This window comes from Pyrgilauda ruficollis, unplaced genomic scaffold (assembly GCF_017590135.1).
Source record: "Pyrgilauda ruficollis isolate IOZ18807 unplaced genomic scaffold, ASM1759013v1 scaffold100, whole genome shotgun sequence".
NCBI classification, from domain to species: domain Eukaryota; kingdom Metazoa; phylum Chordata; class Aves; order Passeriformes; family Passeridae; genus Pyrgilauda; species Pyrgilauda ruficollis.
Window position 1 is genome coordinate 1,602,809 of NW_024508102.1, and position 16,286 is coordinate 1,619,094.

At 53.5% G+C, this 16,286-nt stretch overlaps 1 protein-coding gene across 8 annotated transcripts in view; it reads right to left on the reverse strand.

The window, feature by feature from the left end:
- Positions 1-1,579: 1,579 nt before the first annotated feature.
- The window catches only part of ANKS1A (ankyrin repeat and sterile alpha motif domain containing 1A), a 74,587-nt gene continuing 59,880 nt past the window's right edge, over positions 1,580-16,286 (reverse strand). For 4 of the 8 annotated variants that reach the window (XM_041468031.1, XM_041468040.1, XM_041468005.1 and 1 more), the window contains 10 exons: positions 12,827-12,925; positions 12,361-12,513; positions 12,132-12,239; positions 10,306-10,470; positions 9,862-9,987; positions 9,678-9,749; positions 9,222-9,308; positions 8,730-8,867; positions 7,639-7,809; positions 5,123-6,471 (listed from right to left, as the gene is read on the reverse strand). In XM_041468031.1, the coding sequence (XP_041323965.1) occupies positions 6,352-6,471; positions 7,639-7,809; positions 8,730-8,867; positions 9,222-9,308; positions 9,678-9,749; positions 9,862-9,987; positions 10,306-10,470; positions 12,132-12,239; positions 12,361-12,513; positions 12,827-12,925 (1,239 nt within the window). In that variant the 3' untranslated portion in view covers positions 5,123-6,351. Of the gene's footprint in view, positions 4,600-5,122; positions 6,472-7,112; positions 7,212-7,638; positions 7,810-8,729; positions 8,868-9,221; positions 9,309-9,677; positions 9,750-9,861; positions 9,988-10,305; positions 10,471-12,131; positions 12,240-12,360; positions 12,514-12,826; positions 12,926-16,286 lie in introns of those variants that run through there. The other 4 variants (XM_041468067.1, XM_041468057.1, XM_041468023.1 and 1 more) reach the window with 3 other exon arrangements.

Below are 16,286 nucleotides of genomic sequence, written 5' to 3' on the forward strand. Positions count from 1 at the left end.
TCTCTGCACCTTCTGCAGAAGGATCTGGCCAGACTTTGTCCCCTGCACACCACAAGTCACTGATGTGGCTTTTTCCTGCATGAAAGAAATTGGATGTTGGACAAAGAGAAAGCAAGGGGAGTACACCTGATCCTGAAGTGCTCTCAGGTGCCACACGGTCACCCGGGTTCCTGTGCTGGATGCTGCTTTATCTGCATCCCTCCAGGGAGTTCCTGGTTCCTACAGCAACCTCCTGTAACAGGGCTGCCCCTAATCTGCTCCTGGCTGCCTGAGGAAGCTTCTCTCACAGATTTCTGTTGATTGATCAATTATTTTTTGTTTTCATACTTTCCTTCCCTACAGGGCAGTGGATTCATTCCCTCCTCAGCCTTTTAATTTTCCTTGATGGACAATATTCTCAGAAAGATTTCCCAAGGGGCCTCGGTTCCATTCAGGAGGAGCTGCTGGAAGTTGGGTGCAGGTTTGGAAGTGCAATCAACAACAGGCAAGAGTTTGGGAATTCTCAGGAAGGAACTTTTCCCAGCTGCAAGCTGGATTATTTCTGATCACATTCTCCACGTGCCAGGCAGGGGTGGAATCCATTCTCCTCCAGTTTCTCAGATCTTGCCTCAGCTTGTAGAAATTCATCCAACTCCACCGAGGCCAGCAGGAGATAACACTTGGCACGTCAGGATCTGAATAAACCTCTCAACTAGAAAAAGCAGCAGTCTTCCTTCCTCAAAAACCTGTCACTATTTGGTGGGGAAGGCAAGGGGCTGTGGAGCTCAGTGAACTGCAGTGCAGATCAGGCTTTTTAACTCAGTTAAAAACTCAGATTCTGCCCAGGGCCTGTAACCTCTGCTGAGGTGTCAGCCCCAGCCAGGGCTGTGGCTGTGAGGGATAAAACCTCATGGTGCTTCAAACCATTAAAGCAGCTCAGTGTATTTCATGTCAGCCTGAAAACCTGACTTGCCTTGCTATTAGAAATGGAACATATGGTATAAATTTAGCAATCCCTGGTGTATTTAGCATTTCACATCAGTCAGATTTTACTTGACACGAAAATCTGAACTTTAACCTGTATTTAAATGTCTGGATTTCTTGCTCTTATTTTACATACTGAAATGTCCTAGTTCCTGGCAAGCCCCAGGTCTTTTCTGGGTAAATGTTCTGAACCATGGTTGCCCAAATGGGTACTGGTGTCACAGGAACCACTCGCTGCCATGCTGCAAAAAAGGATTTCAGTGGCTATCCCCAGTACATGAGAGCCCCCAGGGACACAGTCCTTGCAGATGTACTTCAGTGGGGGTAAAAATGTGCTTTTCTAACCCTCCATCACGTGTAGAATACACCCACAATGCCTGCAGACCCTCGTGCTGTCTTTAACAGAACATTTGGATGTGATTTTACGCATAAATTAGACTCAAAATAATAATATTCAATGTTTGGGTCATTATGACTGGCTGCAGAAAAAACAGCTTCAACCAAAGCTCCCAAACCCCCGCAGCCAGTGCCTGCAGGATGAGAACTGCCCTGCTTTGACACAGACCCCCAGCAGGACTTGGGCACAACACTGGGGCCACACACAAGAGCACACACGTGTGTCTAAGGTTGTTTATTAATTCGGTCTGTTCTAAGTTGTACAATTATGAAAACAACAAAACGACTGCTGGAAGCCCAGGAATATTTACAATCTCGCCTTGTTGTAGTGAGGTCAGTCTATGTTGTTGCACAGATTGGTTATGTTTGGTACCACAAGATGTTTAAAATTCAGACAAATTTGAACAGATTAACAATTGTATATACAGGAAATAAAAGGAAATTCAAGTATCAAAATACAGACAGATTAAATAACATTTGTATTACAAATCAGCCCCACTGCCATACATCACAATTAGCAAAAATGTCCACATTGCAAACTGAACTCGACTGTCTCTGCCCTGTCAGGGAATCCCAGGTTATTCTTCTGTGGGTAAGAAAAATGTCTGAGCTGGGTTGACTTAGCAAGAACAGCACAGGTACTTTTCTTTTGGGAAAACAAATTTAAGGTATTATTTATATGAGATTTAAAAGGGAGACCTTTGCAACACGACAGCTTTGTGAGCGCTGTGCTGGCTCCAAAACACGGATCTGAGCAGAGCCAGGGAAATGCTGCTGCTGCTGCTGGAAACTTCTGAGGTGGGTGGAAGGAGCATTAAAGCATTGGCTCCACCTCAGCTGCACACAGAACGGGACGAGTTCGGGGCTTTTTGGCATCTGCTCTGTGTCTCAGCAGCCTCCTGAAGGTACAGACTTCACTACAGGTACAGCCTGGAAGGTGCTGCATCTTCTCCCTGGGAGGGGGGACAGGCGTGTACCCCTAAAAGTTGCATAATTTCTTCTAAAAAGAACAATCCCAAAGCAAGTTTAAAGTCAGCTGAACAACTAAGGTTAGCGCTGATTTTTTTTTTTTCTTCGTAAACACAAAATAAAAAAAGGATAAAGCATCTTCAATTTGAAAAAAAAAAAAATCATCCCCTCCTATAAAAAGAAAGACAAAACTTGGCAACTCTGTTTGCCAGCCGTGAGTGAGGGCTCAGCCCACAAACCAAAGTCTGTGAAACACAATCTGTCTTTAAAGAGAGGAACAGAGGAGCCCAAACTCCTCCCGGGCAGGTAATACAGCAGATGCAGCTGGATGCAATGTCATGTTCAGCACCAGAAATTTGGGGCAGTTTCCTCAAGATAGCACAAAACCCTGCAGGGAGGAAGAGCCCGAATACTGCACAGTGGGTGGGTGAAGGTGGCCAGGAGCCAAAAACTGGCACAGCCCAGGGTCAGTCTCCAGCACTGAGTCCCTCAAGAAACCTCACCACACTGAACTGCCAGAACAACTGCTCTGTCTGTGAGAAAGGTGAGAAAGGGAGTGTCTGGCTAAAGAATGGATCACTAAAGACAACCACAGGTTTACACATGGGGCTGGCATGGACCACCAGGGTCACCGAGCCCAGTGCCTGAAGATTGGAGTCTTCATCACCACGTTACCTCCAAGCCAACCTCCAAAAAAGCTCACGTGTCAGAAAGGAAAGGTGTCCCTCCTCCCAAGCAGAGGTTCAATTTGCAATCTCACCAAAGACTTGTTGCCAACACACCAAATATTTACACTTACACCAGTATGAATTGCAACATGTGCATAACAAGGAATGTTAGGTTTCCTAAATTCATTGACTTAACCCAAAATCTCCACTCCCCCTTGCCAATCCTTTACAGGTCTGTGCCCTTGGGATTATGGTTCACTTCCCTCCCAGCCTCACCGGTGAGAGAGACTAAAGGAAATCCTGACAATACAGCAGCAACTGGAGTTAAACAGGAATTACTCGGGCACAGTGTTCCCGTGGCAGCAGGTCCCACAGCCCTGCCAGGGCCTGGTGAGATCACCACAGACACACTGCGCTGCATTCTGCATCTGAAGAATTCATATCACAACCATTTTAACAATCTCCCCAGAGGGGAACAGTCTGAAAACACGTCAGTCACAGCCCAAACCACTGTGAAACACTCCGTAATTCAGAATAAAAGCAAGCACACAGCACCTTTGAGGTGGTGTCTTTGGGGACACTGGGCTCGGACGGGGCCAAGCCACCCTCAGGCTGATGTGGTTTGTCCTTGGGGATGGACTGTTTCAGTGTAATGCCCAAAATTTAACTCCTTATTTGTTCATCTTCTGAAACGGTTGCACTAATTAAATAATGAGCTAGTATCAAAAAAGTGCTAAATCACAATTGAATATACTTAAAAAAAACCCCCAACCCTTCAGGGCATAACTGCATTTAAAAACAAGACAGGTGCACAGAGGCTGGAGCAGGGAGTCGTCCCAGGAATTCAGTGCGGAAATGGGAAGAAACGGGGTCCTTGCCATAGAAATGTCAAGTATTGCAACACGACAGTTCGGGGGATAAGGAAGCTTTGTACCATCGGGGATATTGGCCACAGCTGCTCTGGGGTGAAAGATCCTTTGCAGATTCTTTTCCTCAAGTTACTTCCATTTGCTATAAAAGCGTGGAGTGGCTTGGAGAACGGGATGCAGACTTACCCTGCCAGGTTCTCACACAGGAGGAAGCGATCTCCAAGAATTTGGCGTTCTCTCCTGCTCACCCAGAGCTGAAGCAGAGTAAGTACCATCAGAAATGTGCACACCACGCCCCTGCTAAGACTTTCTATCGTGCTCCTCGCTGGACTGCAGGATTCTCAGTAAATGAAAATCTGTGTTGTTTTTTTTTTTCCTCACCAAAAAGCTGCAGTGCTACATTGAAACCGTGAACCGGATTTGCTCTGTGTCACTTCATTAAAAAAGAAACTGGCGGAAAGACGTTTTGTCTCAAACTAGGAAAGGCGACATCGCTCTTGGCCTCCGAGTCTCGAGTTTTCCTTTGCTAGGAATGGAGATGAGCAGCTTTCCTCGGCGGAGCTGGGTCCCTTCCCCCCTGTGCTCTGGGAGCCCTCACCGAGCAGCCACGCAGCCACTCTGAGGCAGCCACCCGTGCCAGAGGGAAGAAGATCTTCATGTCAGGAGGCCACTGCGTCCCAGGTCTCTGCCCCGCTACTACATCCCGTGGTAGGAGACGGCTGCCCGGAGCTCAGCTTCGCAGAGGCAAACAGAAAGGAAATAATGGAATGAATTTCCGAGTCATACAAAAACACGTGCTGGGAGAGGCGAGGCGAACGGGCCGGAGATGGGACACAAAAAAACCGTCAGGGCTACGGACACAGAGCGGCAGCGGCGCGGTTTGGGAAGGGCTGCCTGTGATCCCTGCTGGGTTTGGTCACCCTTAGAAAGGCACATGCTCTCGTGACCCGGATTTAGGGGGTGTGGAGGGACCTGCCCTTCCCAGCTGAGAGCAGGGGGAGGTGAAGAGCTCAGAGCCTCTGACACTGGGGGGACGTGTGGCAGCTGCGTGGAGAACACCTACACGTAGAAACTGCTCTGCCACCCACACCAGGGACTGAGTTTCTCTCAGAGGGACACAGAAACCTTCAGGGCACTCTTAGAGCTTGGAAAAGTGCTGATGGAAACCAAACTCAACCTCTTGGAGCGCCTCAGGCACAGCAACGTTCTGCTGTCCACAAGGCCTGGGCTGGCAGGGTGGCACTGCAGGCCCGCTGTGTCAGGGACTCTGTGGCATATGAAATGTATGTACTAGACTGAGCTTTCCTTAGCTTTTTTTGCTCTAAGACAACACTTTTAGTCCTCTCACTGGGTTCCCACTGGCTGAGCCCTCAGTCTGAGGTCAGTTTGCCATTAAGTTGCAAATGACTTGGGAGATCAAACTCATTCCTGAGAAAGAGCTAAAAAACGACTTTGAAACATCAGATTTCACTGCAGGTGAGGGGAAATGGAAGATTTGAGGCAGCAGCTCCAAAGCCACAGCAAAACTCAGACAAGCTGCTACTGGCCCTAACGCCAGGGGCAAATAACCTAGGGCTGCTCCCTAACCTCTCCCTGCTGATGCTGCTTGTGGTGCCCAGCTGACACCTCTCCTCCCCAGCCTGGGGCTAACAACAACATGTGCCTTTGGAAGCTTAACCCCAGAGGCTGCCACGTGAGAACTTCAGGAGAAGTCTGGTGAGTGTAAACACAAGGACTATGAGGGAAAGAAAAACCTAGAAAGGACTGAAATGCATGCAACCAAACCCCCCCTCATGTCCGAGGGGACAGAGCTCACAGTGGGAACGATCACACCCGGCCCAAACCAACGCTCCCCCACCACCCAGAGCAAGTTCTGTGCTGGGTTTTGAGGAAGGAGACTGCGGACAAGGGCGGCTGTGAGGAAACTGAAGTGCCCGTGTGTTATCTGCAGAGAGCATCACAGTGGTTAGTGTCGGTTCGACTGGCAGGAAGGAGAGGTGAGTTCACTGAACAGTACACAGCCGTGGCTCAGTTGGGAAGAGGAGGATCTAGGAGGAGGGAGTGTGTGCACCGAAGAGACAAGAGGTCTCCATCAGTCCAAGGACAAGGTGAGATAGAAAAAAAAGGCCTGGGGAGTATCACATTGCCCCAGGGATTCACAGTGCCAGAGCGAGGGGGGGAAGACGTGAAAACGGTGGGCGGCTCTCCTGGATCCACATCTCCGGCTGCCAGCCTGCCCTCTCTGCTCCTCCCGCCTCGCGGGCAGCTACAGCGCGTTACCCTCGATTCCGAGTAAGGAGATTCACAGTGTTCAGCAGCGATCAGGTACAAAAGCCGTTTAAGTCTACAGTCTCCTAAGTGCTGCTGCCTTGGACGCGGTGCCTACGCGGGCTCAGGGCGAGCAGCTGGAGGAAGAGGGAGTTTAGAAGAGCAGACAGATCAGATCGCAAAGGCACGGTTAGACGGGGCGGACGCGGGCGTTTGCTTTAGAAGATAGTGGTCTCATACTTAGTGCTGAGGGTCCGCTTGGAGTCCTGCTTGGGGTCCACGACCCAGGAGACACTGGCATGAGACTGGGAGTCTTGGTCCACTTCAGGGGGATCCAGCTAGAAAATAAGGAGAGAAAGGGCATCTTAGGACACCCGAGCTTCTGGGACAGAATGAGCAGGGACTCGAAGCATGGAAGGCCTGCCTGCCTACTGCCCGTCCCAAAAACGTGCACGTGTGCAAGGAAGCAGCTCTTGCTGGGGAGGCATTTGAGTCCTTCACAGCTAAAATGTGTCTGGCCACATCAGTCTCAACCCAGCACCCCAAGATGACTCCCTGCATTAGGCTGTGAGTCCCTGTCACCATCAGCGACAGCTTTGCTCATCTCAAACAAGCATGAAAAACGGAGCGCTACAGAAATGGGACAGAGGGAGACAGCTCCTGGCAGGTGAGCTCCCACGTGATTCACCCTCCTGACCAAGCACGGCTCTTCCTCTTGTCCTGCTAAATCAGGGTGCCACGGGGAAGTTACCACCCCAGCAGGAGCAACGGGGTTAGCTGAGAGCTGCCACACTGCATCAGCAGGGGCGGGTGGGAGCAGCAGATCCCCGGGGTTCATCCGAACCCCTGGCATGGGCCAGAATGAGCATGGGCATGAACAACAGGAGGCAGGACACGGGGGCACAGCAGGAGATACAGGAAGTGGAGAGGCAGCCCGGGTGGGTTTGGAATGGAGGATGGCAGGAAGAAGGGTAAAGACCTTCACTCCAGGACTAACAGACTGCAGCGGCAGGTAGGAGGGGCGGTGTGTTGTACAGGTGTGACAGTAACAACAGCGGGTGTCGGGAGGGAGCGGCACCTGAGCGGGGGGAGCAAGCAGAACACAGACAAAAGGAGACATTAAAGGAAGGCAGTGGCTTGTGCAGCAGTCCCTGCTCCTCAGCAGCTCCAGTCTTAGCTGGTTTTGGCTATGGGGAATCCCATGCTGCAGCTCACCTACGTATCTCACTGCAGCTCTGCAGGGTTTGCACGTGGAAGCCCCAGCAGGGCACTAAAGCCCCATCTCACCTGAGCTATTTCCACCTCTGCCTGCCCTTCTACTACCAGGAGAAGCCCCAACCCTGCAGCAGAACTGACACAGACACAGACCTGCAGTGCCAGCAGCAGGACAGGCACCTGGACCACGGCTGGGTTCCCCCCACCACCCAGGGGAGGTGTAGGGGTTGTGGTGCCCACAAGAACTCCCAGCTCAGCCCAGCAGCTTGCTCCTGCCCGCACCCACGTACCGCGGATTTCCTCATGCCTGCTCGTGGTTTAGGCACCGGTTTGGAAGATTTTGTTTCAATCATTTCCCCTGCTCCAGCACCCAGAGGCTTTGCTCTCTGAGCTTGCAGGGCGAGCTGGTAGGCGACCTCGAATGCCTGCCCCAACGTGAGGATGATCTCGTACGTCAGGTTCTTGGAGAGAACACAGAGAACACAAAGCTGTCAGATCACCCTGTACACAGTCCCCCTGTCGTTACAGGATACCAGACAACATGACATAGACACGCTGCTGCTCTCAAGGCAGGAAAAAGGGAAGTTTATTTTCTGACTCCAACATTTATAGATTTCCAAAGGTGACAGTGGACTGGAGGGTGAAAGTGCCACCTTTCCAAGGACACTGGACAAACCAACAGTCCATCAAATTTCTCCTCTTCCATAAAAGAATGCAAAACAATAAGTTGTTTACAGAAAGTGTGTGGGAAAGTTTGATACAAGAATGCAAACATCAGAAGGCTTAGAAAATCTTAAAAAATCAGGGCGACATCCCCCTTGTGCTCAGAAGCTGCTCTGGGGTCACAGACGTTCCCATCAGCAGGTCACATCCTGCTGTGTCCCTGGAAAAGCCACTGAGCTCCAGATGTGGGGGGAGCCTGACCACGATGCCTCCCCCAGGGTCTCCTGCCCACCTGTAAAGCCCCACCAGTACTGCAGTTCAGCAGCATAAAGAAAAACAGCCCAAAAGTCTTGTGCAATTTTGATTCTGCCCAAGTATAAAAGCAAATCACACTTCTACCTTCTCTGAGTTGTTAAATCAGCCCATTATGCTCAACATAATTGAGAGCATGTTAGGGGTTTGTGCAGAGCACATTCCCCAGGAGGGAAAACTCCTGCCCTGCTTTATTCAGCGCTGGAGATGGCAGGAATGAAACCAGACAAATATTCTCTTTGTCCACAGAGATCCAAAGGACTGGCATTTGGAACCAAGACTACTTTATGGTAAAAATGGGTGAAAGAACCCTGGAAAGAAGCAGTCTGTGACTAGCCAATAAAGCTGAGGGATGAAACAAATGAGCTGTGAAGGCCCAGGAGATGTGACATGACAATGCACTCACCACATCCACAGTGCTGAAGACATGGCAGTAGTGATGGCTGGTCTGCAGGTCCTTGGTGATGTAGGCAAATGTGCAGAGGTCCTCAGGGTCCTGAGCAGCACAGGAGATGTTCCGGATCTCATGCTCAGCAATGACATTCTGCCGGGGTCAACCACAAGCACCCGTCACCCTTCTGGGGATGGCAAATACACCCGGCAAACAGTGGCTGTGGGGGGTGTCCTGGGGACAGGGAAGGGGGGTTCTCCCAGCCAGACCAGTCCCAGCTCCCTCCCATGGCAGGAATAAATGGCAACACGGTCCACAAGCAGCCAGTCTGCCAAGCCTTTGGCACTCAGGTGATCATCACCACCTCGGTATTCTCCCCCAGCTCCAGAAGCTCCCCAGGACTAGCTGTGGCTTCTGGAGTCACAAAAAGTGACCTGCAGCCCGCAGGCAGGTGGGATTGCAGGCTGTGTCCCTCCAGACACCGACTTTGAGGCATCTGCAGCTCACCTTGTTGGAGGCATCGATGAACTTCACCCCTTTGTATGTGATGGACAGGATTATGGTTGGGATCTTCTTCATGTGCTCCGTGGATTTCTTCAGAAACAAGAATAATTCAAGTGACCAGCTGTGAATGGATGGTCTCTCCTTACCCCCACCCCAGAGACACCCACACCTGTACAAGAAGTTTAGGGGATCTGGGACCAGGAGGAGGAAAGTTAGCTCCTGGTGGAAGCAGAGGGGAAGAGACAAGGACCTGAAGAGAACCCAGCCACCACTTCCCCAGTGAAATCACCCACTCTCCCAGAGCCTCTGCGTACTGGAACAATGCTCTGGCAGTTCAACAGACACAGTGGAACTGCCTGTTTGGTGGACAGGGTTTGGGGAACCACTGAGGTCTCCCACCCCAACCCACATCATCCCCCCAGGCTGCAAGTGAAGCCCCCAGCCCCAGGGTCTCCGTACCCTCATCTTGGCACAGGCGTCCTGGGTAGACTCTGTCCCTCGGAGGTCTTTGATCAACATGGAGCCCAAGTACTGTGTGAAGGAGGGAGAGATGTTAAATCCTGCCAATCCCACAGCAATGACACTGCCCTGAGACCCCAGAGCTCCTGATCCTCGCCACCCCCACTAACCAAAAGCCACTTACGTTGGCCTCGTACCCGCAGGACTCGAAGATGAGCTTCTCGGGCTGGTGCTGCCAGTTTTGAACAGGGGCATAGGGGGCTGCCAGGCTGGGGGGGCGCAGGGTGAGCCTGGACTCCCGACGGTCCTCCTGCATGGGAAGAAGCAGGGATGTGAAGCCACAGTGGGCTGGAACAGCTCTCATTGGGGCTCTTTGAGCTGAGCGGATTGAGGTTGGCAATGGACAAGTCCCCCAGGAGCTGGGTGGAGGTAGCACATGGGGTTAAGGTGCCAGTGCTGATGGAAGTGTGAGCCATCCATTTTTGAGGTGAAACTGAGGTATAAAGGAGCTGCTGACTCTAATGTCTGAGGGAAGCTGAGCCTGACCATCTCCCTCCCTTCTCCCTGGCTCCAGAGATGGAGGAGCCTGTGCAGAGGGCCCCCAGGACACACAAAAACACCCACTAACCTGTGCTTTGTAGCGCTCAGCTCTGGAGTAAGGAGCAACCTCAGTGCCTCGATCGTGCTGCCTCTTGGCAGTGTCCCCGGAGGGCAGCAGGAGATCAGCAGATCTGCCTGTGCAGGAGTCGTTCTGGCTCAGGGGTGACGACGTCTGGGACATCAAATCCTGGCACTGGAAGGAGCAGACACCACAAAGGGACCCAGTCAGCTTGGGCTGTGCTGTGAACCCCATCATTCCCTCCACACTGCCCAACACAGGGTGCATTGAGTGGACTAATGGGGTCAGCTCCTGCCTCAGTGTCAATCCCACCCTTTATCTTCTCCTTGAGACACCTCACATGCTCCAGGATGGTTTCAGCCATGTACTCACCCTTTGTGCCCAGCATGCCTCTGCCTCCAAGAGCTCATCCCAGGAGGGCAGGGGACACACGCTGGGCTGGGGGCAAGGTCATTCCAGAGGGGTGGGCTCCCTTAAAGCACTAAGCTAAGCACCCGAGGGCGATGATGATCAGCCACCCCAGCAGAGGAGAGCCGGGAGGCGCCGCCAGAGCGCGCCCAGGGCCCGCAGGCACGGCCAGAGCCTCGGCACAGCTGTGGCCGCATTAGTCCCATTCATCCCGCTCGCTTGATTTGCCATTGACGTCCGCCCGCCCCCCGCGCCGCAGCCAGCGCTGGAGCTCACCAGCTGCAGCGCCAGGAAATGCTGCAAATGGCTCATTCTCCCAGGCAGCCTCCCCGGGCAGCATCTCAATCAGATGAGCAGCCTCTCCCTGCCTCAGCCCCGCTGCTGCCTTCGGTCTCGCCCGGCTCACGGTGCAGATCCTGCCTTGGCTGCTGGTCCCTCCCGTGCTCCTGCTGCCTGGCACAGGGCACTGAGCAGCGGGTCTGTACTGGGCACCCTCCCAGTGCAGCACCAGAGTGAACCCTCTCTGTTCTCACACTCGAATCCTAAAGATTCCTAAAGAATCCTGTGTCAGCAAGCAGGGCACAGCAGCCCCACTCGCTTCAGCTAGGGCTGTTTGGGTTGGAAAGGTTGGGAATCCAAGAGGGCAGAGCTCTGCAGCAGGGCAAGGACCAGATGTTTAGGTTGGGTAAACGCTAATCACTCCAATTCCTGCTCCAGGAAGCTGATTAGCAATCTCTGGGAGGAGGCAGCACGACATGCTACCCCATTCCTGAGCTCAGGGTCGCTCTGAGCCCAGCAGCTTTGCCAAACTCGGCTCTCAAAAGCCAGTTTTCAGGAAGAACGGAGAATGTGATGCTTCCCTCCCAGCCAAGCCCCGTAACAAGGGCCTGACATCCAAATGCTGCCACTCCTGCAGCAAAAATCAACATCCACACATCTTGTCGAGTGTTATTTGGCAGCGAGAGCGGGAGCTCTCAGCAGCCCAGCCGGGCCAGGAGAGGGCTCTGGATCCCAAGGGTGCAATCAAACACCAAGTCCCAGCTGCAGCCCCTCTCCAGCTGGGCTGGGTCACTCCTGCCTGCTGAAAGCTCCCACATCTCTGACCAGGAACCAAGGGTAACAAAGTGGGCTCAGAGCTCCTTTCTGTGCAGGGCAGAGGTGGGAGTGGCACCCTGCACCCCTTCAGTGCAGACACCTGATCCCAAGGGGCAGCCTGACCTTTCCCACGGGGTCACCATCCAGAGGCTGACCTGTAAGGGCTGGAATTATCTTGCCCCACTCACTGCAAGGTTGCCCCTGCACAAGTATTTGCTGCCTGGGTGGCTGGAGAGGACGAGGCAAGCAGCTGTATGGACACCACTGGCCATGGCAAGATTTCTCCCAGCACTGCCACACAAGCAGGCAGGGAGCCACGAGCAGGGACTCACTCTCAGCTGTGAGAACCGTGGTGGCTTGGCTGGTGGCTCCTCGTAGGGTCTGTCTGCCAGCGAGGCGATGATCCTCTTCCGATGGCCCAGCAGGTTCACTTTCAGCACCTGCAGGGAGACATCAGGGTCAGCACGGGCACAGAGCTGCTCTGAGAGACTGGCAGCAAGTCCCAGCCCCAGGGAACAGGGCAGGGCCTTGCTGCCCTGGCAGGAGGGAGGTGACACTCACGTTCACTATCTCAAGCTCCCAGAGGTTTTTCACAGTGTCAATAGAGCTGTAGCCACTCGAGAGGAAGGACTGGATGTAATCCTGCAGCCCCAGGGAGTCGAGCCATGCAGGAACTGATGGCTGGCTATTCCCATCACAGCCCAGGGGTTTCAACTGTGAAAGCACAAGAAAGGTGTTAAAAGCTGCAGGAGCTGGGGTCCCAAGGGATATGGGGTCAATGAAAATCAGTTTACAGGCCATCACTATCTCCACTAGCCAGTAACAAAAGCACTGTACAAACAAAAGGATCAAGACTGGCAGGAGGAACAGTCCCAGCATCCACATAGCCTGGGAGAGCAGTACACTCCTCCTCCTCCTCCCTGCTACTCCCCAGACCCTTCCCACAGCCCTGGAGATGCAGGGTCTGCCTTTTCTTTCCCCCGTGCTCACAGCCATCCTGGCAATGCCCATCTGGGCTGGTGCTGACCTTGGGGAGGGAGCGAGCAGCCTGGAGCAGCTTCCGCCGGTGCTGCGGGTCACCGATCCCGATATCCCGAAGGTCCTGGTCCTCCATGACATTACAGCCCTGTGGGGACAGCAGGCAGTGACACGGCAGCAGGGGACAACAGGAGCCACACAGGTGTGTGAATGGACATCACAGTCTCCTGACTTGACCTCCAGCACATCCTGGCAGCAGGAGGAGGATGAGGAGGAAGAGGAGAAGGATATGGAAAGCTTCCAAGGCTGGGAGCTCTGCCCCATGTACGGACTTTGGGCACAGAGAGGGCTGACACGAGCAGAGCTACAGCACACAGAGACTGCCCCCCCCTCCCTGCCCTTAGCCCCGGGGCATGGCTTACTGCTACCTCCCGTGGGATTGACACACAGAGGCTTTAAACACCCTGTAACAGTGCCCAAGCAAACCCCAGCCCCCTCCATGCCCGAGCAGGGGCTCTGGGTTCTGCTCAACCTCCCCCCACAGCCACAGGGAGACCTGCACTGCTTTCCCTGGCAGCAGGGGAAGGTCAGGTGTCCCCTCTGGCCTGGGCAGGGCCAGAGATGCTCCAGTCACCCCACACCATGCTGTTAAAACCCATTTTCTGCCCCTTCCCCCTGAAGAGCAGAAGCACGCGGACTCCATCCCCCTTTAAAAGCCTCTGTCACAACCTGCTTCCCTGCCCTCCTACCTGGGCAGAGCTCAGCAGGACACGTCTCCCCACGGCTGGCAGAGCCACGCTGCTGTGTGACAGAAGGCTCCAGCTCCCCCAGACCCCCTCCCTGGCCCTGCCTCCCTCTGCTCCCCAGAGAGTCCCAGCAGGTGTGCGCCCACAGCGCTTCACTGCTCCACATTCTGGTTTTAGAAGAGAAACCCAATTAAGGCCGGCTGCAGGGAAGGTGAGGGCAGGTGAGATTGCCAGGCACCCTCAACAAAGGGCAGCAAGGGTTTCCTGCCCCTTCCCATCCATGTTTTTGTGGGATTTCAGCAGGTGTGCTTTGCTGAGTGCTACCTGCTTTAAATGCAGCGAGCTGCCCCAGAGCAGCCTCCTCCCGAGCGTGTCCTTGCTCCTGGCCATGCCAGCAGCTGCTCTGCTCCTGCCAAGCAGCATCTCTGCCACTGCCATGGCAGGTGTGGTGACAGCAGAGCAGGATGGCACATGGCTCTCCAGCCAGGAGCTGCCCTTCCCTCGGCCACAGAGGAGTGTTCAGGCAAACTGGGAATTAACACCAGAGGTAAGAGATGCCCTGAGATCTCTGTGCCCTGCAGCCCAGATTAGTCATTTAGCAAACAGCAAAAGAGCAGTGGGTGGCAGGAGGCAGAGCCTTCAACACCCCCTGACAAGGCTCCTCTGCCTCCCGCTCCCTTGGCAGGTCAGATCCCACACACTTCATTCCTGGAGAGCTGGGAGGGGACAGGAGAGCAGAGCCTCAGCTGACAGCCATGGCATAAAGGTATTTATTTGTCTGAGAGTTGTTTAAACAACAGAAAAGTCTGGACTAAATGGTTCTGCAGCCCACAGTGGGGGTGGGGGGGGATTAATTCTGTGTTTTGCCAAAGGCCAGTTCACAGACTGTGCCAGTCAGGGCCATTGTGCTGGGAAGAGCTACTGCCACTGCCCCAGAGCCCCTGTGCACACCAGACCACGGCCAGACCCCTCTGCCCTGCAGCCCAGAGCCTGTGAGTGAGGCCAAGGGACACCAGGGGCTCACCTGATGGAACCACATCACATGAACTGTTCTGAGCACCCCTCGAGTGCACAAAATCAGGGAGTAAGAAGAGGCAGGTTGTTGCTGAAAGCTCCAGGCTGCCCATTTGGTGCACAAGCTGCAACTCTCTTGGTCTGGGAACAAACTCCCAGGGATTAACACAAGGAGCTGCTGCTGCCAGGGCAGTGACCTCTGGCTGGTGGGCAGCAGCATCCCCCCAGAAAGATGGAAATATCCCCTCCCCTTTCTTGTTCATGAATTTTAAGCCAAAGAGCCACATTTAATGTGCATTCCTGTAACAGCAGGGGATTGTGTGCTGGCTCCAGGGAGGAGGGAAGGGATTAGTAGGGATTAACTCCCCTGACAGACAGACACCTCACCTGGCAGGAACGCAGTAAGTGTGTGAGGAATTCATCTCCCAGAGAGAGATGGCTTGGAAAAGGGCTTTTTGAAATGGACAAAGAGGGCCAGAGCAAGTGGTGGGATTTCTCTCACAGGTTTGGAAAGCAAAGTATTACTGCCCTGTGAGGGGGAGGAACAGGGAGGGACTGAAGTGCCCACAGCCTGGCACACCTCAGGTACCTGAAGCCTGCGCCTGCTCTGCTCCCTTCACCTGCCCATCCTGGTACTCTGTGGCTGCATCCCCCTGCAGAGAGCCAGGGCTGAAGCTGGGGTAGTGCAGGGAAGGTGCTGGCAAGGGCAGAGCTCACAGCCAGCCCTTCCCTTCGTGCCACCAGGACAGCAGGAACAGTCAGCAGTGGAATGAGCTGTGACAATGGTGATGTGAAATTTTCATGTACAAAAACTAAACAAGCTTGCTGATCCTATTTACAATTTCACTCATGCTCACTTTCTAGTGTTGAGCCCTTTTTGGTGCTAATCCCCTTCGACATGGTGATCCCACATGAGCAGCACAGAGCTGGTGGCTCTTGCTCTCCCACAGGGCACCAGTGCCAGCCCCAAGGCAGGGCAGTGGGTGTTCTCTCACCTTTGGCATCTCAAATTCAAAGAAAATTGCTTGTTCTGTAGCAAGGAGAGAAGGTAGTTAAACACTGTGAAGCCTACAGCTTTCTCCTGCACTCCTTATTTTTATGTGTCACATTAAATTCCCTCGGTGGCAGTCTGTATTCTCTGGGTACTTAACAAGGATAGACAAAGCATAGCAGCTCTGAACAAATTCCAGCCCCTGGTGCAGGAGAAATGTCCTTCAAACCCATCCAGATTTCAACTCCCACGGAAAACAATAATCTGCCACTAAAACAGAGAATTAAATACAAAGACACTGGAGATCTTTTAACCTTTGCCAGCCACACAGAGGAGCCAGACTTTAAACCTGTCTGCACTCAACACACCCTCAGGCAAGAGCCAAGGAGCAGAGCTGCTCTGCATGGGCCGCTGCTGCTTTTTGGTTTTACCCAAAGGTTCTCTTTGGTGCTGGCCACAGGGCAGCAGATGCCACCTCCCAGTGCCCCTCTGAGGGCACAGGGCAGCCCCAGCTCCCCCCAGCCCCTCCTCAGGTCCTCTGAGGACGGGCTCAGTGGGGAGAGCAGGGCTCCAGGTTGTGCTCTGCCATCAGCCCAGTCCTCCAGGAGCCTCCAGCAGCAGCCTCAGAGATGCCAATTACAATCAAAAATACTTTCCCAAGACGTGTTTCCGATTTTATTCCTTGTGACAAGTGCTTTTACCTTGCATGTTCCTCCTGGGTGCCCCAGCTCCACGGGGCTGAGCAGAGTGAGGGATGC